Source organism: Leptidea sinapis, chromosome 6, assembly GCF_905404315.1.
Source record: "Leptidea sinapis chromosome 6, ilLepSina1.1, whole genome shotgun sequence".
NCBI lineage: Eukaryota > Metazoa > Arthropoda > Insecta > Lepidoptera > Pieridae > Leptidea > Leptidea sinapis.
In genome coordinates this window covers 7,729,200-7,751,967 of record NC_066270.1, presented here as the reverse complement: position 1 = coordinate 7,751,967, position 22,768 = coordinate 7,729,200, and the positions used below count along the sequence as shown (strand labels likewise).

The following is a 22,768-nucleotide window of genomic DNA, read 5'->3' as shown; positions in this document are numbered from 1 at the left end:
TACGCTAGGCTAATATGAGTTTCGGAACGCACCGGATTATTTATTTTTTTAACGCGGAGTAATTTCCGGATGTATGGTCACGTGGGGTTCGAAATTTAAATCACTTTGCCTCACGCTTGTTTTATCTCGTAGCAATAGCGCCCTTTTCGTGCTGGAGAGGTGTAAATGTAATTTACTTCGAGTCTGTGTGTATCTACTGTGTACATACAATACAGTGAGACCTGGGAAAAGCGAATTTCGGGCTTATCCAGGAGGAAATTTTGCTCAAACACCTACACAAGTGGCTTAGAAATATGCAGTGTATAAGTCCCGTGCTATCAAATCTAAGTTATCTTAATTATCGGCATACTTAAGGCCAAAGCCGCTCCTGTGCAACTATCAACGTAAGCAAGCCAAGCAATAATAATTTTTGGACAGGAGACAACTGAAAGCACGCATGTTCCTCTCTGGCCATTGTAAGCAGAATTGGCACTTGGCCAAAATGGGTCTCAGTAATATAATAATATAATATTGACACATTCTTACACAAATTATCTAGCCCCAAACTACGCATAGTACACCCTGTACTTATGGGTGCAAAACAACGATATATTTAATACAATATATTTACATAAACATACATAAATACAAATAAACATCCATGACTCGAAAACAAACATTCACATTCATCATATATATATCAGCACCTACCGGGATTGGAACCCGGGACCTCTGGCTCAGTAGGCAGGGTCACTAACCACTGGGCTTATAAACCATAGGGTCACTAACCATAGGGTCGTCAGTGAATCAAATCTGTACAGATTCTGCTGTGAAGACACTGAAGACCCCAAAAACATCCTACTGGAATGTGAGGCCATTGCCAGAATCAGGCTGGGGTGTTTTAAAGTACTTTTACTCAAAGCGGAGGACGAGCCCTGAGTATACCCTCTGAGGATCCTACGCCTCTTAAAAGTAAAGTCTTGAGGATATAATTTAAACTTCGACTCAGTAAGGGCACACGTTCCCTTGCTAGCAGCCACGATTTCTACATATCATCTTTTAGACATAGAGAATTGAGGGCAAGTTTTTTAGCGCAAGCACGATAGATCCTAGGATTTTGAGAATCATAAAATTAACACGAGGAACATACATAAACTTGTTATGCCTTACTCGGTTAGGTTGACTTAGTAAGTCTTTCATTGGGCGATGTATATGCTTTTACAACATGATCCCAGAACATGTACAAAACAAAATATTGTTAAAAACCGTTTGTGTGGGAAAGGTTACTATAGCATAAACGATTTTTTTAGTGACACCACAGACTAGGAATGAAGCGAACATCCTCAGGCTATTTAATTATAAATATTTATTCTACGATATTACATTGTAATCTATATTTTTATTTAAAAAAAAAGCCTGCTGAGTTTCTTGCGCCCGTTCTTGTCAGATCTGAGACAGTCTATTTTGAATGGGTGGTAGTTTTTAACGTTAAGTGATTTTGAATTCTATATTGAATATATATATATTTGAATTTGAATTTAAGTGTATTTCAAACCCTCAAATCTTAATAATCTCAACCCGAAGAGATCTATAAATCTACTCCACAATAGTTTTTCCTTTATTCTTTATTGATCTAATATAAGATAAGATCAAACAGACTTATGGCATCCTTAGATGCAGGGCGGGCAAGTATATTTACAAACATGCCCGTATCAAATCTGTTCAAACCCATAAGTCTTACAATTTTGTCTCTACTAGACTGAAATCGGACACATTCCTTTAACAAGTGCTCAACATCCTCAATTATTCCACATAACTCACATAAAGGTGACTCCGCAATTTTCATCAATAATTTAAACTTATTCAAAGGCATGTGTCCGGATCTCAGTCTGTGAGCAATAACAATCAACCTCCACTCCACAATACTTACTTTTGATTGTTAGCAAGGAAAGCGCCGGCGAGCTCGTCCAGATCGAACTGGATGGGAAGCTTCAGCATGGGTCTGAGGATGTCATCGTCTTCGTCCTCACTCGAGCTGTCTGATTCCGAGCTCTCATCATCCTCTGTGTGTCCCTTCGCGTTGTCTTCGTCAATTTTCTGAAATTAAACAGAAAATCTTCATTTCATTTGTTGTGTAGTGTAGTTTTGCCGTTCCACTATCACATAGGTTCTCAACGTGGGCGATAACGCCCCCTTGTGGGCGTTTGAGACTTTCGGGGGGGCAGTAGAAGACCCAGAGAAAATTAGGGGGCATTGAGATGGCGCAGATGGGGCGTGGGTAGATTAAAAATATAGTCTAAAAAGGAAAAAAAAATACAAGAAAATACTCTAGAAAAAAACATATTCTCAAAGTGGGCGGTGAGCAAAATAAGGTTGAGAAACTATGCACTATCAGACTCTGAAATACATGTCCTTGTATGGAACGTCATTTGTTGTGTAGAAAATCTTTTAAATCGCCGATACTTACTGCCTTATTCATAATAAAACGCTTTTCGAAGGTATAAAGCTATTTAGTTAAAACGTGTTTTAACCCTATCGAACGTTCGATAAAATTCCTTATTCATATTCGTTAGATAAAACACCCATAACTAATACGTCTCTATTGTACGCAATGTTGCCATTTCGTACAAAAAAAACAAGATTTTAACTAATTTAATGAGGAACTGTCAATGTAAACAGACATCTTTTAATGTCAATAGTTAGTCAGTTGTCAAAAGTCGATGTCAAAATAGTTACAAACTTCAAAAATCAAAGTTTTGAAGACTGTCGGCTGTCAATCTATGACGGATATCCAACAACTTTGAGCGGGAAGCTACCTATTTATCACATTATTTCACGAACAGCTGATCGATGTCCGCCATGTTTTTTTGTGTTCGAGTGCTTAAATTAGGTTCATAGAATGGTCCTAGCTACTATAAGTCACGTCAGCTTTATCGAAGAGATAATGAGCGTTTTACCTCTAATATGCGATTATGAATACCATTTCTTAACAAGCGTATATTAGCGATGTTTTAAATCTCCGCTAAGTCATTATGAATAAAACAGTTAATCTTTTCGATCAACATTAAAATAGGCTCCCGCTGACCTAACCTTCTTTTGGGATTTAGTGGCTTCAACTGACCGTTACACAGACTATATGATATGACAGTCGTCTTTACAACTTGTAACCTCATAAAACGACCTAAGACGTAGCGTATTATGCACAATAATTTGTCACACACAGTCGTATTAGAAACGGCACACATAAGTGCAGAACTAATTTGACCACGCGATTTACGCGACCGCCTTCAGGCTATTAAATAATAAATTTTATTGCACGATATAACATTCTAACCATATTTTGATGTAAAAAAAAATAAGCACGCTGAGTATCTTGCGCCCGTTCTTCTCCGATCTGGAGCATACTTTTTCGAATAGTTTCATCTTTTTCGGTTGACGTTCAATGAGTGACATGTCCCATTTTGAACAAAAATATTTGAATTTGAATACGCCATGTTTGTTTTTAATGATGAGTCACGATCCTCAGCATCCTTACCGCCGTTCCCAATATTCAGTCTATCTCTTACTTGAGATAAAAATAATAATAATATAAACCGAATAAACTTATCGACATTAACTCACCCTATCCGTACACGCTGTCTGTTAATGGGACGACGTATAGCTTACCAGCGATAGAAGTTTGTATGGAAATTTCAATTCACGTCCCAATATAAGGCGATAAGAATGACTTATCGGGTATATTGAGACAACTTCAGATTATTGACAGCTAAATATTGAGAGCAGAAGGTAGTAATTTATCTCTATTTGCAGATAGTATATTGGGAACGTTAAACGTCCGTCTAAGAAGAGGGTTAAAGCAGCGACACACGCTGATAAATGTCAGCTATTGAACTACTGCGGTTTATGACGTGCATACACCTTGACAGACTGACAGTGGAGTGTTTGTAATAGAGTTACTGTTTATACAAAATATCATGTGATACAGAACAGAATAGTAATCAGATATGAGATATACAGGGTGCATATAATCATCAGATATGAGATGTAATCGTTAAGTGTGAGGAGGTGATTATTCCGTAACTATTACAGATATTAAAAAAACTTTAAACTTTTTTATATGAACATAAGGGACGAAACGATCAAGACGTTCAGCTGATGGTACCCATTACAATGCAGTGCCGCTCAGGATTTTTGAAAAACCCAAAAATTCTGAGCGGCACTACCGGCGCTCGTTAACCTGCGACATAAGATGTTAAGTCTCATTTGCCCAGTAATTTCACTAGCTACTTCCCTTCAAACCGAAACACAGTAATGTTTACACATTACTGCTTCCCGACAGAAATAGGCGCCATTGTGGTACCTATAATCTAGCCGGCATGCTGTGCAAAGGAGCCTCCCACTGGTAAAAACTGATATCGAAAGTACGTTACCTAATCAGTAAAATAACATCAATAACTTTTTAAATATAAAATGAGAAGTATCCAAAATTTTGATATAAAACACTCCCATACAGACGACCTCTATAGCCGAGTGGCTAGCGATCCTACCTACTAAGCTAGAGGTCCCGGGTTCGGATCCCGGTAGGTGCAAGCATTTATATGATGAATATGGATTTTTTTCCGAGTCATGGACGTTTGTATATATTTATGTATGTTTATATGTATTTTTAAGTAAGTATATTGTGTTAAATATATCGTGGTCTTGCAACCCATAACACAGGCTATGCCTAATTTGGGGCAAGATAATTTGTGTAAAAGTGTGTCAATATAATTATTATTATTATACATTAGTAGAAAGGTTTTAGTTAACACTTAAAGATTTTATCGTGTATATTCCGTTCAGCGATATTAAGTTAAAATTCATGTTAGAATTAGATGTTACTCTCTCATTTCTAAATTTCTCTACCGAATGTAAATGACGTGTGGCGGTCCTCCACACATCCAGATGCGTGCGATTTTCAAGGAGCTTTCTTCCTTGTACTACGAAGCTGTGGAATGAGCTTCCTTGTGCGGTGTTTCCGGGACGATACGACATGGGTACCTTCAAAAAAAGCGCGTACACCTTAAAGGCTGGCAACGCTTTTGGGATTCCTCTGTTGTTGCAAGAGAATGTGGGCGGCGGTGATCACTTAATACCAGGTGACCCATACGCTATTTGTTTGTCCTCCTATTCCATAAAAAATGGCAGATCTCGATAAAACGACTGTTTATTTACACTTTATTGTACACATTATCGTTTAACGTGGACAATATTAAATTTCCTCCAGACAAACAGATCATTTTCGGGTTATTGACTCTCATCTTGTTAGTCAGCTGTAGGCAAATACATCTGAGAGCTCCGCTTACATCTTAGTTGATATTTATTTATATTTGAAGTTTTAAGTGCTTTATCTTATGGCTTATTTGGAAATAAATATATATATAGGACGACCAATATAGCCGAATGGTTAGTGACCCTGACAACTAAGCTCCCGGGTTCGAATCCCGGTAGGTGCAATCATTTATATGATGAATATTGATGTTTGTTTCCGAGTCATGGATGTTTATATATTATAAGATACATAATAGCTTTAAGGGTAAATGTATACACTTCTACAATAAAGTCCCAGCCACTGTTCAGGCATTATCTATAAATAAATTTAAATGTTTTATAAAAAATGGCTCTGTCGTAAATCCTATTACTCCACTGCTGAATATCTAAATGATCGGACAGCCGGGGACTAGATTGTGATTATTTTATAGGGACTGTACAATATTGTATATTTTTATTGAAAAGAGCGCAAAAAAAAGAATGCTGGGAGAGTTTCTTGCGCCGCTTCTTCTCTCTCAGAGCGCCATTTGTTTCCGAAGCGGTGGTAGTATCTAGTAGTATAAGAAATTACATCAAAAAGAATTCTAAAGGAATCAATTTTGAGAAAACAAATGCCTTTTATGCCTTTTTATATGTATTTATGTATTTTTAAGTAAGTATATTGTATTAACTTGACGTTTTTAATCATTTTGCTAAAAAAATTACATTTCAATTACTAAAACAAAATACATCGCCGACGAAAGAGACGTACTTTGAATTTTACGGCCACAAAATAAGGTGTAAATTTAAGTAAGTAAGTATATCTTTATTTGTAACAAACACTCCAAATACAGGCAAACATTTACAATATATAATAACAAATAATATGAAAAACTTATCAAAATAATTACGAATATAATATACATATATCTAATGTACTTAAAACTAACATACATTAAGAACCAAAAAAAACTAAAGTAAGGTTGGCAAAGTAAAAGATTTTTCAACGTACATGAAGAAATACTGGCCCAAACATGAAATATTCATTTTTTTTTTTTATGGAATAGGAGGACAAACGAGCGTACGGGTCACCTGGTGTTAAGTGATCACCGCCGCCCACACTCTCCTGCAACACCAGAGGAATCACAAGAGCGTTGCCGGCCTTTAAGGAAGGTGTACGCGCTTTTCTTGAAGGTACCCATGTCGTATCGTCCCGGAAACATCGCACAAGGAAGCTCATTCCACAGCTTCGTGGTACGAGGAAGAAAGCTCCTTGAAAACCGCACTGTGGAGGACCGCCACACATCCAGATGGTGGGGATGATATCGTAACTTGTGGCGTGTCGTGCGAAGGTGAAATTCGGCGGCAGGAATCAGGTTGAACAGCTCTTCGGAACACTCCCCGTGATAAATGCGGTAGAAGACACACAATGAAGCGACGTCTCTACGCAACGCCAAGTGATCCAGCCGTTCACAGAGTACTGGGTCCCCGACAATTCGAGCTGCTCTGCGTTGCACGCGGTCAAATGGATCGAGCTGATACTGGGGTGCGCCAGACCAGAGATGACAGCAATACTCCATGTGAGGCCGGACCTGCGCTTTGTAGAGCGCTAGAATGTAGGCCGGCTTGAAGTATTGCCGTGCTCTATTTATGACACCCAGTTTCTTTGAAGCCAGTTTGGCTTTGCCCTCCAGACGGAGGGCAAAGCCAAACAAATTCATTGCAGGCACTCCCCACTAAACAATATAATTAACAAAAATTGTCTGATAATTAAAAATCTATTAACTGTCCTTAAAGAGGACGTGGAAATTGACACTGAAAAAAAGCCAAGGAAATAGAGAAATTTTAAAACGATAAATTGATTATTAATACGCAAACGAAACTTATTAATAATTATATATCTTTAGGCCATTTTACGGAAATACTACTTTAATTAAGGTGCAGTAAAACCCGTGGTGTGAAGACGAGGAAAAAAACATTTTCCATCCATAGTCATTCGTTATCTAAACTATCGAGAATGTCGAGATCACGAGAATAGAAATTGACACATCACTTATAATATCAATTACCAACAGGGTGTAGTAAAACCCTTGGTGTGACGACGAGGAAAAAAAATTCTCGTAGTCACACTGGTGTGAACTGTGTGTGTGTGTGTGTCGGGAATCGGATTATTCTATATCAACTGGTTTTTGCAGTATTTTGTCCCAAATAGGTTTGCTACTCATTTGAATGAATGTTTTATTTTTTTTTTTATTTTTTATTAAGAAAACCAACAGCATATTACAGATTAGATAAATAACTAATAATATTTTACAATAATAATGCCAATAACAGGTTTCCCTTATATTATATTATATTAAATTACGGTTTCCTAAACAAAAATGAGATTTATTTTTCTTGAGATTATATGGGTCGTTTCATTACATAAAAAAAACTGTTACTAAATATATACATAAAAGGTAATACATAAATATGTATACTGTATGTGGTAAAATAAATAAACATATTAATATATTATGTTAGTGCATCAGTTACTTAGATGTATCATTGAAAGTAGCTATGAGTTCTGATTTGAATTTAGATTTATTTATGCTGAAAAGATCTACGTGACTGAAGGTTGTGTTGTAAGTATGTATTGCCCGGGATATGAAAGTGTTTTTAATGTTATCAGTATAAGTTGATGTTAACGTATATGCAACCGGATATTTTTGATGACCTTATAATAGGTGATCTTAAGTCTAGTTCTTTATAGTATGTCAATGATGTGTGTGTTATGTGGCAGGAGACGTAAGAAAAAACATTTTCACCACTAGATTATAGATTATAGACTTTATATTAGAATACTAGCCGTTCCCGCCCGCTTCGCTGGGCGAATTTTATAAGGAAATAAATTAAATTTTATTCATCTTATTAGAAATACAATAAAACAATAATAACCCATAAACCATCTTGGATAAATTTCGCATCGAATGGTGGTAGTTTTATGTCGATACGATTAGTGGTTTAGGCTTGAAAGAGCTTCAAACAATGACCATTTTCAATATATATACATAGACTAGCCGTTCCCGCCCGCTACGATGGGCGAATTTTAAAGGGAAATAAAGTAAATAATAAAAAAAAGTAGCCATAAACCATCTAGGATAAATTTCGCATCGAACTGTGGTAGTTTCATGTTGATACGATTAGTGGTTTAATCGTGAAATAGCCTCAAACAAAGACTATTTTCATCATAGTATATATATATTTTTAAAAATACGTTGAAATACGAGTCGGACTTTACTTGGTTAACTGTTGCGGGTATTAAAATTCATTTAGAGCTGATTTCACCATTGAAGAAGAACGCAATTAGAACACTGTGAACTAAGCTTACGTCTGTAAATGAGTTAACAGAATCAATTCGGATTTCACCAACAGTAACTTAACTCAGTTATTTAATAGCCTAAACGCGTTTAAATGCTGACTGCCGAATTTTGGTACGTTCAACATATTTGATCGCGTTCAAGAGCTGTCACTGTCATAATTGTAATAGAAACATTGATATTTAACTATTTTAATTTTATTCATACTTATCGATGACAGTTTTGACAGATATTTGACACATTCTATTGTTTATAACATGTAAAGTCATTTACGTAAAATCGAGATCAATACATACATTTGAGCTCGTTTACGTAAAAAAAAAATATTCAAGTAGGTAGGAAATCCATAATTATCCAAATGTTTGGCGAGTCAACATCTTCTGTGCCTCGGGTAGAGGTGAAACTCGTGTCGAATTGGCGGAATTAACACTAAAGAAAACACAAAACAATTGGATCGTTTACGTAAAACTGAGTTTTATTAAACTGACTTTCATTAAACTCAGTTTGAAGTGTCATCGGTGAAATCGGGTCTTAGAGGTATGGAACTGTAAAAACGTTGAACCACAGTTAATAAATAAGTAGTTGGTTATCGCCTGAATCTGTATACTGTGGTATAATATCGATAATGATTTTGATGTTGATTGGCGAACGCGCGTGTCTCGTTCTGTGCTGTTTACTTGACACAATGCGTTCGGACATCCTGCTATAGACAATGCGTTTGGCTCATTGTTCCACTATCACTTACAACTGTACCCCCCACTGCTCCCCCTCGGGTCATATTCCGGTAATATTCGCTACACTGTCCATAATTTTTAATACAGGTGGACACGATAGGTTATTTTACTCGAATATTTCTAAACTAGATACGATGTTATCAGAGGTTGTTATTTAACGCTACGCCACAGGTCTTATTGCGATGCGTTACGGCTCAGATCATATCACTATTAAATCAAATGATAGATCGTCATTTCAAAATTAGTAACAATATTGATTTAGCAGTCATTACAAATGGAATTTACGATAGATAACTAATATCTCATAAACTAAATATGTAAAATGTTAAGTTGACAAGAAAAACAAAATTAATATGATATCTTATTTTATAAGGTATAATGAGAAAATTTTGAAGATTATATTTCCCTCCTACACAGATATTACCTTCGTTTTCTTTGATCAATAAGAACCTTAACAGTAAGCTCTGACGAAATATAATTTTATTTTTTGCACATTTAAACGAACTTCTTACGATGAAAAGGAATTACGTAAGAAATTATTTGTATTTTTTTAATGACTGTCTTGTTGGCCGTTGCAGGTTTCCTAGTTAGGAGATAACCTTGGATGCAGTAGCCATACCAAAGATATAAATTAAACCGGTTTTCATAATTAATTGCGAACAAATCATTTCTGTAGTGTTGATAAATGAAGAGTTCTTTTATGAGGAGCTGAACTGTCAGTGTCAAAACAGCAAAAATTACACGTCTTAGGAACTGGTCCAATCGAAATGATTTTCGAGCAGGTTCACGTAGGTATGAATTATTGAAGACATTTAAAATATGAATAGATTATTAAAAACCAATACTTTCTTAAATTTGCTGAGTAATTAAATCACTCTTTATTAGCGCCATTCGGGTCCGAGACTTCTTTGAGTTAAAATTTGTAAAACGAGGAATCTGTGAATGTTTATTTATAAATTACCTTCTCAATAAAACTTAACATTTTCCGAATGGTGATAAATGCTTAAAAGTATAATTTTTGACATTCATATGTGTTTTTTCTTTGACCTAATGAAAAATTTGATTGATTTATTTATATTTCGCCATTCCTGATAGTTTCGGATGTGGCCACCCACACCCACTTGATACAATTCAAATGTATATGTTGAAAAGGTTAAACTGACCGATTTTGATATGAGAGTCTTTCAAATAGTTGTTTATCCCATTGGCAACATTGCAAATTTTTTTCACACCTGTAGATGCGTGCTAACAGTTTCTGGTATAGTGGTAAATGGTAAACTTTATAATTTTGTACATTTAAGTGTCATTTCTTTGACCTAACTGAATAAATCTGATCCAATTTATCCGATGGACCAACAAACTAGTATTAGCACTGGAAATTCTTTAATGTATAAGTCATAAAACCAGCACATTTTTACAATTTTTTTTTAGTATGAAGAACAGGGCGCTCCACAAATCGTAGCCTATAATAATATGTTACTAAGATAAGATTATTAAGATAGCCCTAAGATCATGGATCCATCTACATCATCATTTCAGCCGGAAGACGTCCACTGCTGAAGAAAGGCCACAAGATCCACAACGTTCAGTACTGCGCTGCCCTCATCCAAAGTATACCGGCGATCCTGACCAGATCAACGGTCCATCTTGTGGGAGGCCTACCAACACTGCATCTTCCGGTAGAACTTGGTCGCCATTTAAGGACTTTGCCGCCCCAACGGCCTTCTGTCCTTCAAGCTGCCCACTGCCACTAAGGATCTCGTAATTTCTGATTCGATCTCGCAGGGAAACTCACAGCATAGCCCTCTTCATTGCCATCTGAGCGACCGTGAGCTAACCGGATTACTATGAAATATGTATAACAACTAAAATCACGTTTTCAAATCTCGCAAAAACTGTCAAGTGCTCTTAAAATGTCCACCATTTTGTTATTTGATTTGTGTTGTAATGTTGGTAATCTTGATCTTAGCTAAGTCATTGTTTAGTAACGGCTGTGAAAATGGCGCGTAATCGTAAACCTACCAAATCAATACTTACTATTCAATAAATGCAAGATTGTGGTTGCATTCTAGTTTAGTAATTTATGGTATAAAACCACTACATCCTTAAAATGGAGATCTTTAGAATAAAAATGTGATGCAGTCCGTTTTTCAGTCATAGCTACTTAATTAACTTAGATAATTTATACATCTAGATAGAGTCTCTTGCTGTTAGACAACCGATAAAAAACAGGCCAGGAATACTAGTTTAGTGTGCGTGACAAGATACGTCTTACACTCGCGATTTGTATGACACTTTGTGTTAGTGTGCGCGAATTGCTCACAATAGAGGTTAGTTCTAAACTCAATTTGTTTCGACTTTTTCACAGCTGTATTAAAGGTTTTATAGTCAAAAGATTGATCCACTTTTGCAACTAGAAAGCTAACAAGTTGTTTTCCGTTTATACTTTGATATGGAAGACATTAAATTTAAAAGAAATGAAAAAACTTAATTTAAATTATTAATTAACTATAATTAACTTTATTAATTAATCATAATAAAGTTATAAGAAACCAAATAGCAGAAATGAAGGTATATTTCAACGAAACCGCCGTGATACATCATACAAGTGACTATGACACTTATTACGGAGATATTGTATGTACATTGCATTAAAATGCTGCAAAGCTTAAAAGTCTACAAAAAACTTTGACCACAAAATTTTTTTTCTGCAAATTCAGAATTTTCTCTCTCTAAGATACCAATAGCTATCATTGATTCAATTAAAGGGAGCTTCAGAAACCCATGCTCAATCCCAGGCTGTCTGGTACACCCTGTATAATTAACCGCAATAAGATCAATAAAATATTAGGTAATCGTTCATAATAAGAATAATAATGACACACTGTTTAAACAAATTATCTTGCCCCAAACTAGGCTATAGCCTGTACTATGGGTACAAGACAACAATATATTTCATAAAGTATACTAACTTAAACATACATAAATACTTATTATTATTAACATTGGGAGGTTCCTTTGCACAGGAAGCCGGCTAGATTATGGCTACGACCACGGCGCCTATTTCTGCCGTGAAGCAGTAATGTGTAAACGTAACTGTGTTTCAGTCTGAAGGGCGCCATAGCTAGTGAAATTACTGGTTAAATGAGACTTAACATCTTATGTCTCAAGGTGACGAGCGCAATTGTAGTACCGCTCAGAATTTTTGTGTTTTTAAAAAATCCTGAGCGGCGCTGCATTTTAATGGGTTCGGCGTATCAATTACCATCAGCTGAAAGGTCGCCTCGTCCCTTATTTTCATTAAAAAAAAACATCCATGACTCGGAAACAACCATTCATATTCATCATATAAATGATTGCACCTACCGGGATTCAAGCCCGGGACCTCTAGCTTACTAGTCAGGGTTACTAACCATTCGGCTGTATGGGTCGTCAAGTATAGTGGATATGAAAAATGTATCTCATTCACCCTGTTTCTAAAATCACCGTACAAGAGCTTAATAGTACTTTCACAATTTTGTTATAACATACACAAATATCGGAAGGCACAAACAAAACTTTCTCGGGCACTCTGGCGCCGCGCCGGTCACAGTGCATCACTACTTCAAAGTGAAAGCCTTATGACGTCACCAGTTGCACTCAACCATTGCGTGACGTGCGGTACACCGGACACTATTGAAATAAAAGGTACCAATTTACATAATATTTTCACGTAACAAAACTCTCAGTTCCGCGCTCTGAAAACTCAATGGCAGTACTTCCTGGTATCAACGTAACAGATTCACCGCAAGTCCTTAAGAAAGATTTGCTCACAATCGATTACTGAATCGATTGCTTTGGTTTTTAAGTGATTTTATAGTGAAATTACTAAAGACGTTACCTTTTATTTGTGAATAGGTCGTAGGCGTCTGACATAAAGTTTAGTTTTGCTTAAACCTTTATCTACTTCGTGAAGCTTACATTTTATACAAACTACTTTCAGAATGAGAAAAAGGAAAAATATGAGGAACAATTCAGCACCAAATTTCCGAGACAGAATAAAACTGTTTTGGAAACTCGTGAAAGACGCGCAGGGCAAAATATGAATAAATCGATGAAAGTTATTCGGAATGAACGAGATGAGGTCATGAATGAAGAAAGTATGATACTAGAGTGCTCGAATTATTTTAAGAGCTTAGTTGAGAAAGGTGTAAGTGAAATAGAGCAAGAAGAGATGATAGATATGTTTGTGGTCCCGATTGGAATGGATAAAATTATGAAAACATTAAGAGATATGAGGTCAGGAAAGTCTGCTGGGTGTGATCGAGCAACGACTGAAATGTTGAAGGCTGGGATGGACTAATAGTAAGCCTACTGCATCGCCTTTTTAATCTATGTTGGATACACGGCCAAGTACCAGACGATTGAATGAATTGGAAGAAATGATAGTAGAAATGATGATAGGTAGTGATGGTCCCAAGTTATAAAGGCTTAAAGTTCTTAGCAGAAATGCCAAAATGATTGCGGGATCTTATCTTCTTAGTGTTGTTGAAAAAGTATATGCCAGAGTATTGATTGAATTAGTAGTTAATGTGACTAATGACAAGGTATGGGATGTGCAAGCGGGATTTCAGAAGGGAGTGGGATGTACGGATCATGTGTTTTCCTTTCGCTGCATAACTGAAAAAGGTTCGACAAAAAACCAAAAGGTGTATTGAGCGTTCATAGACTTGGAAAAGGCTTATGATAGGGTGAATAGAAAGGAATTATGGAAGGTGTTGTGTATGTATGGGGTGGACAATCTTCTGATGAGGGCTCTGAAATCTCTGGCTCTGGATTATCAAGCCTGTGTTTGGATTAAAGTTGCTTATAAGGGCTGGTTTGATATCTCCAAAGGTGTCAGACAGGTTGTGCAGACTCGCCTTGGTTTTTCACCTTATTCATGGATAAAATGAGAGAAATCGAATGCGCGATCGACGTGGAAGGGTTGTTTGTTAATTAATAATTCTGCCTATTGTGCGCCGATGATCAAGTCATTTTTGCATCATCGGCGAATGAGTTGTAACAAATGATGAACTGCTTGAATAAGAGCTTTAAAGCGAGAGGTTTGAAAGTGAATGCAAGAAAGATGAAAGTGATGGTATTCGAGAAGGATGAAAGTTTGACTGAGTGTAATATTTTGATTGAAAATGACAGGGTAGAACAAGTTACAGAATTTTTATATTTGGGTAGCATGTCTGCAAGAGACGGAAGATGTGAAGGAGATATTGAAAGGAGAGTGACGGCGGGAAACTGTGTAAATGGAGTGCTGCATGCCTTTATGAACTGCCAGACTCTGAAAAAAGAGGCGCGAATGGCGGTTCATAATGGAGTGCTTTTCGCCGCAGTTGAGATGCGATCACTGCGTGGTATGTGTGGCACACAGAAGTATTACAGACTGATTGACAGAATTCCGAATGCGGTAATATGAGCGCACTATGGTCTGAAAGATGATGTCGCGACAAGGATTGAGAAAGGAATGCTGAAATGGTTTGGCCACGTGAAGCGAATAAGTGAAGAAAGAATGACTTATTGAATATATATAGCAAGGGTGTGTGGGCAAGTTGGTTGTGGGAGACCCCGCAGAACTTTCGTCGACCACATTGGAGAAGTATTGAAAAAAGCAAAGCATGTATGAAATGAGTAATGAATGGAGAGGAAGCTCGTGAGGATTATAAAGATAGAAGCAATTTGCCTCGGCTTGCCACAAGGCAAGTGTGTGTGACACACACACAAGTGTGTGTATGTGTACTTCCAGAAGTTTTACTTGTACTTTTTAATGGAATATAGAACTATAATGATCGAGTGTAAATGGCCGAGAGAATATTGACTTATGCACGAAAGAAGATTACTATAAGATAAATCTTTTCCCCAGATTGGGCCCTCAGGCTAATTATTTGAATTGAATAAGTAAATTAACATTAAAGAAGAAAGCTAAACAGACATTAACTAACTAGTTTATACCGGTAATAGCTTGATAATATGATATATGAAGCCTTAAGAAATGAGACTTTTCGGGCTATCACAGCTATTAACAAGAGTGATGCTTTAATGTGGGGACATTTGACACGTAATGGGTAATGAAGGGGACACTGGTCGTCGTAAACCTGGCCGCATTCATAACATTATCTTACTTTTATGTTACACGAGTGTTATCATTCTATTACTTTTTAACCGACTTAAAAAAAGGAGGAGGTTCTCAATTCGTCGGTATGTTTTTTTTTATGTTTGTTAGCTCAAAACTTTCGACTGGGTGAACCGACTTTGATGATTCTTTTTTTATTGGAAAGCTGGTGCTTTCCGTGTGGTCCTATTGTAATTTGGTCCAGATCTGACAATGGCATAAAAGTCTAAAATTTGCTATACGTCTGTGGATGATAAATTTACAAATAACTCAATGTCACGCAAACCGATTTCGATGATTCTTTATTGGAAAGGATGTACTTCAAAGGTAGGTTGGTGAGATTTTAGTTAAGTTCTGATTACGGAATCAATGAGAAAGTACTCACGTACGGCACTCTTCAATTATTAGAAGCAAATTAACGATACTCGGCCGAAACTTTTTTATGCTATAAGGATATTTAAGTCACCTGCCATAACATAGTTATTGTCAAGTAATTGTCGTAGTCGAATATGATGATCAATGGGACTCCTTAACGACTTACAGTAAGGGTGCGATCTGTGGCAGAATGTCTAACTATCTGTAATGAAATTGCAAAGCGCTTACGTTCAGTGCCGCATTGAAAAATTTTGTATATTACACATAATTAGACAAATCGTAAGTAAGTGTACTTCAAATTTGCTAAAAATCAAAAAATATAAAATATTAACAAAAAAAACAACCGACTTCAAATATACTATTCCAAAACAATAGATATAATATGCACTAAAAATTATAAAAATAATTGCGAATTTTTAAACAATCTAATTAATTAATCTAATTCTAGTTACGATTATTGTTAGTTTTGGAATCGGTGTCCTTCCGCCACGCCTCTCGCCTCCACTCGCCTCCTCACGACTCAAGCACATCTCACCTATAACTATATATGTAATTACAATCCTATCATGGATGACACCTACTCCAAAAATTACAATAATCTTTTTTATACTATAAAACGAGAACACCAAAGTCAATCAAATTATTACGGCAATTTAATGTAGTTATGTACCGTTATTATTGGAATTGGAATTACCTACTGTTATTATTGAAATAGCACCACACGGAAAGCACCAGCTTTCAAAAAAAACATTAAAATCGGTTCACCGAGTCGAAAGTTCTGAGGTAACAAACTTAAAAAAATACGGGTTGCAATCCGAAGTGAAAACTTGATCATTACCGTTGTGCATTTTTAAATATTTTGGAATGGTTAGGGAATAATTTCGCACGAATTGCTTTATTATCAATAGAAAAGTACTTTTTGCATTTATCTGGTTAAATACAATATTGAAATAATGCGCTATCGTACACAAAAACGACAATATGTAATACATAAAAAAATTTAAATTTCAGAACTATTAAAATTGTTTTACATTAAAAAGTTTATCTCTAAGAAAAATCAACGTTCGTCCATAATAAACTGTAAAAATATTTCACGGCTGAGATTCGATCCATAGACTTCGCGGTGCTTCGGCTTCTCAACCACTGGTTCAATATGATCATAAAAAAGCCGTAATATAATTAGTTAGAAGTATTTATTAGAAGAAGGGGCAGATGGCGGCAAATAATACGCAAAAAAGTACTCTGTCGAGATGATCACGACCCTCAGCACTGAGGAAACCGACGCGAGGAGGGAGAAGTATAAATCTGTCATCCATAATTTCAACGACTGTCTTACGAACTTTCGATCAGGCCACGTGTCCTGACGCGAGTTTAATGTTTTATACGCATCCCAAGAATAGTGCTCAACGCCGCTAAGGAAGATTTCACTTCAAAAATATATCATTGAATGGTATCCTTCTTAAGTCGATTAAAAATTAATAGTGCTCACTAAACTGCACGATGACAAAACAACACTTATGACAAGATTTTTAAGTCATTCAAAATAATTGTAAACATTTAATTCGTTTCGTGCCGTTTCGACCTTCACGGTCTCGTAATCACGGTGATCACTATCAACTAGGTAAAGAAATATCTTGGGTAATCTACCTGTAGCTTGTCTTCGTCAAACTTTGACTCTGCTTGATTGAGAGGGTCCTCCTTCAGAAGACTGTCAGGCGATGGTGCACCAGTGCTTTGTGATACTGGTGGTACTGTTGATGACAGATGGAGAGTTGGAGGATCAGCGTGAAGTGCGTGTGCGTTACCAATAGGCAGTGGTTCATCCTAGAACAAAATAGAATTTATTACATTTATTTGTTGAATGCAATTACTAATTATGACAGTAATCACAACCGCCATGTTCACGAAGCATCCTTACACAAACAAATCAAATTCAAATATTTTTATTCAAAATAGGATTCAAATTGAACGTCAAAAACTACCACCCATTCAAGATAGTCTGCCTCAGACCTGAGTTTTTTTATATATAAAAATAATAATATGGATTATAATGTGATATCGTACAATAAACATTTATAATTTAAGAGCCTGAGGGTGTTCGCTTCTTTCCCAGTCTGTTGTATCATTAAGAAAATCGTTTATGCTATAGTAACCTTTCCCACACAAACGTTTTTTAGCAATTCTTTTAAATTTCGTAACACATTTGTTTTGTACATTTTCTGGGATCTTATTGTAGAAGCATATACATCGCCCAATAAAAGACTTACTAACTCGACTTACCCGAGTGTAGTAGGCACAAGAAGTGTATGTTTGTTCCTAAAGATTGATGCATCCAATATACGATAATTTAACAGTTTATCCTTCATTACTTTTTATGAGATATTTGATATGTAAAACGCTTTTAACTAACATGATCCATATACTGGTTGCAGCACCTTGCAAATTAATTTGTTTTGTTACATTATTAATTACTACATTATTAATTACAGCCATTGTAGAACACTCAATAGATAGAAAAGAGTGGCCGTTGAGTTTCTTGTACGTTCTTCTTACGAGCTCTAATTTTTCCGAACATATGGTAAATTCAGGGATTTAAAAATAATATTTGTAGTGATGATTCAAAAGCGCTTAGTTTAAGCCTAATTGAATAAAGTTTAATTGACTTTGACTTCGTTGCGTAGAGATGCAGCCAAATTCGACCTGCACCATGTTGATGTCTGGCTTTGCACAAGCGCTCGTTCCACAAGGTAAAAGTTGTATGGCACAGTAACTTTGTGGAATCAACTGCCGACTGCAGTATTCCCGAGCTGATATGACATAAGGACCTGAATGGTTATGCTTAAAGCGACACTAAATGCCAGCGACCTTGAGCAATATAAGTTCACGGCTGCCGGCCCGCCATCTATGTAACAAAGCCAATATTTTCAAAATTCTTGCGTGGAAAACAGTTTATATGCTTACAATCCTCGTTATTCACTACTAATCTGTATAAATGAAACTACACAAAAAAGTACAAGCTATAAGAATAACTTTTCTGAGAGAAGTACCAAAAAAATGCGTCACGCCATGCCAAAAAACTTGTTTAACTTCAAAGAAATGTGGTAGTTCAAAAAGGCTCGGCAGTGTTAACTATAACCAACAGCAAGCATTAGCAACCTACAAATAAGACTCAAGGATATGTGTAACAGGATTAAGTAGTGTTCATAGCTCGGAATGCTATACTTTCACCACAAAACTTGTCTAAAAACACCATGTTTGCGTGTTTTCTGCTTACTCTTCGCCTTAAGCCACTGAAGACCCCAAACACATCCTACTGGATTGTGAGGCCACTGCCAGAATGATGCTAGGGTATCTTGAAGTACCACTAATCAAAGCAGAAGACGTGCCCTGCCTAAAACCACTAAGGATCCTACGCCTCTTAAAAGTAATAATAGGTCTTGAGGATATACTTTAAACTTTAATCAGTACATCACACGTTTCCTATCTAGCAACCTCGATTTCCACATCAATTTTTTTAGATTTAGGGTGTTCGCACAAGCACAATAGATCCTAGGATTTAAGTGTATTTTAATTTAATAAAATGGATATGCTTAAGGCGACACTAAATGCCGGCGACCTTGAGCGATATGAGTTCACGGCTCCTATGTAACAAAGCCAATATTTTCAAAATTCTTGCGTGGAAAATTTAACATTTTAACAGGCACAAACAGTTTAATTGCTTACAATCCTCATTATTGATTACTAATCTTAATAAATGTACCAACACAAAAAAGTAAAAGCTATAAGAACAACTTTTATGAGAGCAGTATACGAAACAAATACATCATGCCGAGAAAAAACTTGTTTAACTGCAAATAAAACTGGTAGTTCATAATAGCTCTGGAGTGTTAAGTTTAACTAACAGCAAGCATTAGCAACCTACAAGTAAGACTTAAGGGTATATGTAACAGGATAAAGTAGTGTTTATAGCTCCAAATGTTATATTTTCACCACAAAACTTGTCTAAAAACATCTTGTTTGCGTGTTTTCTGCTTACTCTTCGCCTTAAAGCATGCTCCCATCTTAAAGGCCGGCAACGTACCTATATCTGTTGAGCTTTAGTATTGTGGATGTATATAAGCGGCTGGTCTTTCCTTCTCCATTATGTGAACCTCTTCTCTTTTTACCCTATATTTAGTTTAAAAACCTCACAGTACCACTCATCATTAATTTTTCTTTTAAGAATTCTGAGCGACACTGCTTGGCGGAAGCGACAGGTATCTCTAACCATCAAGTTGTAAAAAAAAAATATTTTGCTATTGCTGCAAAAATTAAGAACTATCTTGTCACCTGACCAATATCAAGGTCTATTAGAATCTTTTCCAATTACAATTATTGCCTTTGCTATTGTCATCATTAATTGAAATAAATTTAAATATTGTTGTGATTATATTATGACCTTAACAGAGAAGTGACTGTTAATTTCATTGCCAACATTTCCAGTTGAAAAACTAACAATTGGAGGTCATAATTAGATGAAAATATGCTTGAATAATGAATGAGGAGATCCACAGGAGAACTAAAGTTATCGGCATAGTCCAAATGATAGCGAAACTGAAGTGGCAGTAGGCAAGGCACATAGTTCGACGGACAGATTGCCGGTGGGACAGGAAAGTCCTCGCATGGCGACCACGTACTGGAAGACGCAGTGTTGGTAGGCCCCCCACAAGATGGACTGATGATCTGGTCAAGATCGTCGAAATAGGTTGGATGAGGGCAGCGTAGGAGCGACCTGGAAATATTTGGGGGAGGCCTTTGTCCAGCAGTGGACGTCTTCCGGTTGATTATGATGATGGTGATGATGCTTGATATAAATTTTCTTTGGTCCTTAAATAAGACGTTTCAAACGGATTACCTAAAGTTACCTACAACTAATATACATTAGGTCTATTTGGTACTTTCGTCAATCAAATAAAATATGCATTACGTTTCGGTACTTTCTTGGTGAAAGTCCTTATAAAAGATTAGTATGTAGTCAAGTATTATATATTTTTAATGACAGTAAGGGCCGAGATGAGCAGAACGTTCAGCTGATGATACTTGATACACCCTGCCCATTACAATGTATTGCCGCTCAAAATTCTGATCGGCACTACTTTTGCGCCCGTCTCCTTGAGACAGAGGATGTTAAGTCTTGTTTGCCCAGTAATTTTGCTAGCCACGGCGCCCTTCAGACCGAAACACAATAATGCTTACACATTACTGTTTCACGGCAGAAATAGGCACCGTTGTGGTACCCATAATCTAGCCGGTATCCTGGGCAAAACTGTCTCCCATTGGGAATTATAATAACAAATTTAAAACAACCTATGGAGAAACTAGCTAAGTATTAGACAAGGATTATTTCTGTAATATAATAAAAGTCAAAAGCTCCAATATAACCAACAAAACGAGAACGTAGATACAACAAGAATCAGAAGGAGACAACGATGACGTGGTCAACAGTCAGCCATTTGTGTTTGGTGGATGATAAACTATGACTTTTAGTTCACAATAATCAGTTTACGGCCGCTTTCAATAACGTATCTCTATACGGATACATTGCTTTCACCGTTTAATGACAAGATCTTATCTGTCCATAGTTATGTCCAAAATAGATATAGTCCAACGGCCATACAAATAAAATTGGTATAAAGTTATAACTAAGCATAAACCAAGAATATGTAAAATGTTTACAAATAGACATTTTGCTTACGAATGGTTTGTTCGGACGTATGACGTTTCCCGCGTTTATTTGCAAAGGCAGCTTGTCATTCGGAAAACTTCAGAATTATCATTGTATTGACAGTGTTGTCAACGATATTGTAAACATTTTGCATTTTCGTTGTTTATCATCAGTTATAAGTTTATACCAAGTTTATTTGTAAGGCCCGCAATGCTTTATGTCGATAGGTTATTGAAATGTAAGTAAGCGTAAAAGGATAGATTTGTCTACCACTAGTAAGTTAAGCTAAGGATAGATACGTTTTTGAAAACGGCCGTTAAACAGTTATTCTTACTTAAACAATTATAAACGCGAATGTGAGTTCCTTTGTTACAATTTCACATTTTCATTTTACCAATCGATAATCGTATTTGCACCTTCTTTGTCAGCGGTACATTTTATCAGAAAATAAAGAAAAAGAGTTCCCAGGGATCGTCGTATGAAATTAAGGACGACTCCACATAAACCGAATGGCGGTGAAAGAAAACTACCTATCTGTCAAGAAACATCAAATTTGAAGCCAAGCATACCAATGAAGTACAGATATTTTACTTTAGATTGTACATTGGTTTTTAATCTATATTTATAGCAATTTGAATATTCACATTTAATGGGGTCGCGACCACGAACTTTTTTACTTAGATCTACGTCTAGATAGACTATGACAGGTGTGAAAACGTCAAAAAAATAGACTTACGAAATAACCTGTAATTTGAGCAATTCGCGCAGAAATCACGAGTGTAACACGTAGCTTGTCACGCACACTAAACTAATGTTCCTGGCCTGTTTTTATTTGTTCACTAACGGCAAGAGACTCTATCTAGAATTATCTAAGCTTTTTTATTTAAAGTTCCCGATGGCACGCCATAGCTACGAGTCTTACACAGCGAAATTCTCTGCCAAAATCAAGAATCACATTATAATTGCGGAAGTATTGTTTATTTAAGTAATCATATACCTACCGTGTGGTGGCTTAACTTAAAGTTACATAAGTCAAACAAAGATGCAAATGGGCTTGCAGTATCAGTAAACAACTAGTTGTTAATTTACAACTCATATATTTATAGATCACGTTCTTATAGCGTCATCGTAACCACAAATAGAATCAGATCTGATGTGATAATATTATTTCTTAGAACTGATTCCT

At 36.2% G+C, this 22,768-nt stretch overlaps 1 protein-coding gene across 2 annotated transcripts in view; it reads right to left on the bottom strand.

Moving 5' to 3' along the window:
- Positions 1-22,768, bottom strand: part of LOC126965005 (uncharacterized) — a 126,955-nt gene that overhangs the window by 62,214 nt on the left and 41,973 nt on the right. For both annotated transcript variants that reach the window (XM_050808403.1, XM_050808402.1), the window contains exons 3-4: positions 17,526-17,702; positions 1,910-2,076 (exon numbers count right to left, since the gene is read on the bottom strand). In XM_050808403.1, the coding sequence (XP_050664360.1) occupies positions 1,910-2,076; positions 17,526-17,702 (344 nt within the window). The remainder of the gene's footprint in view (positions 1-1,909; positions 2,077-17,525; positions 17,703-22,768) is intronic.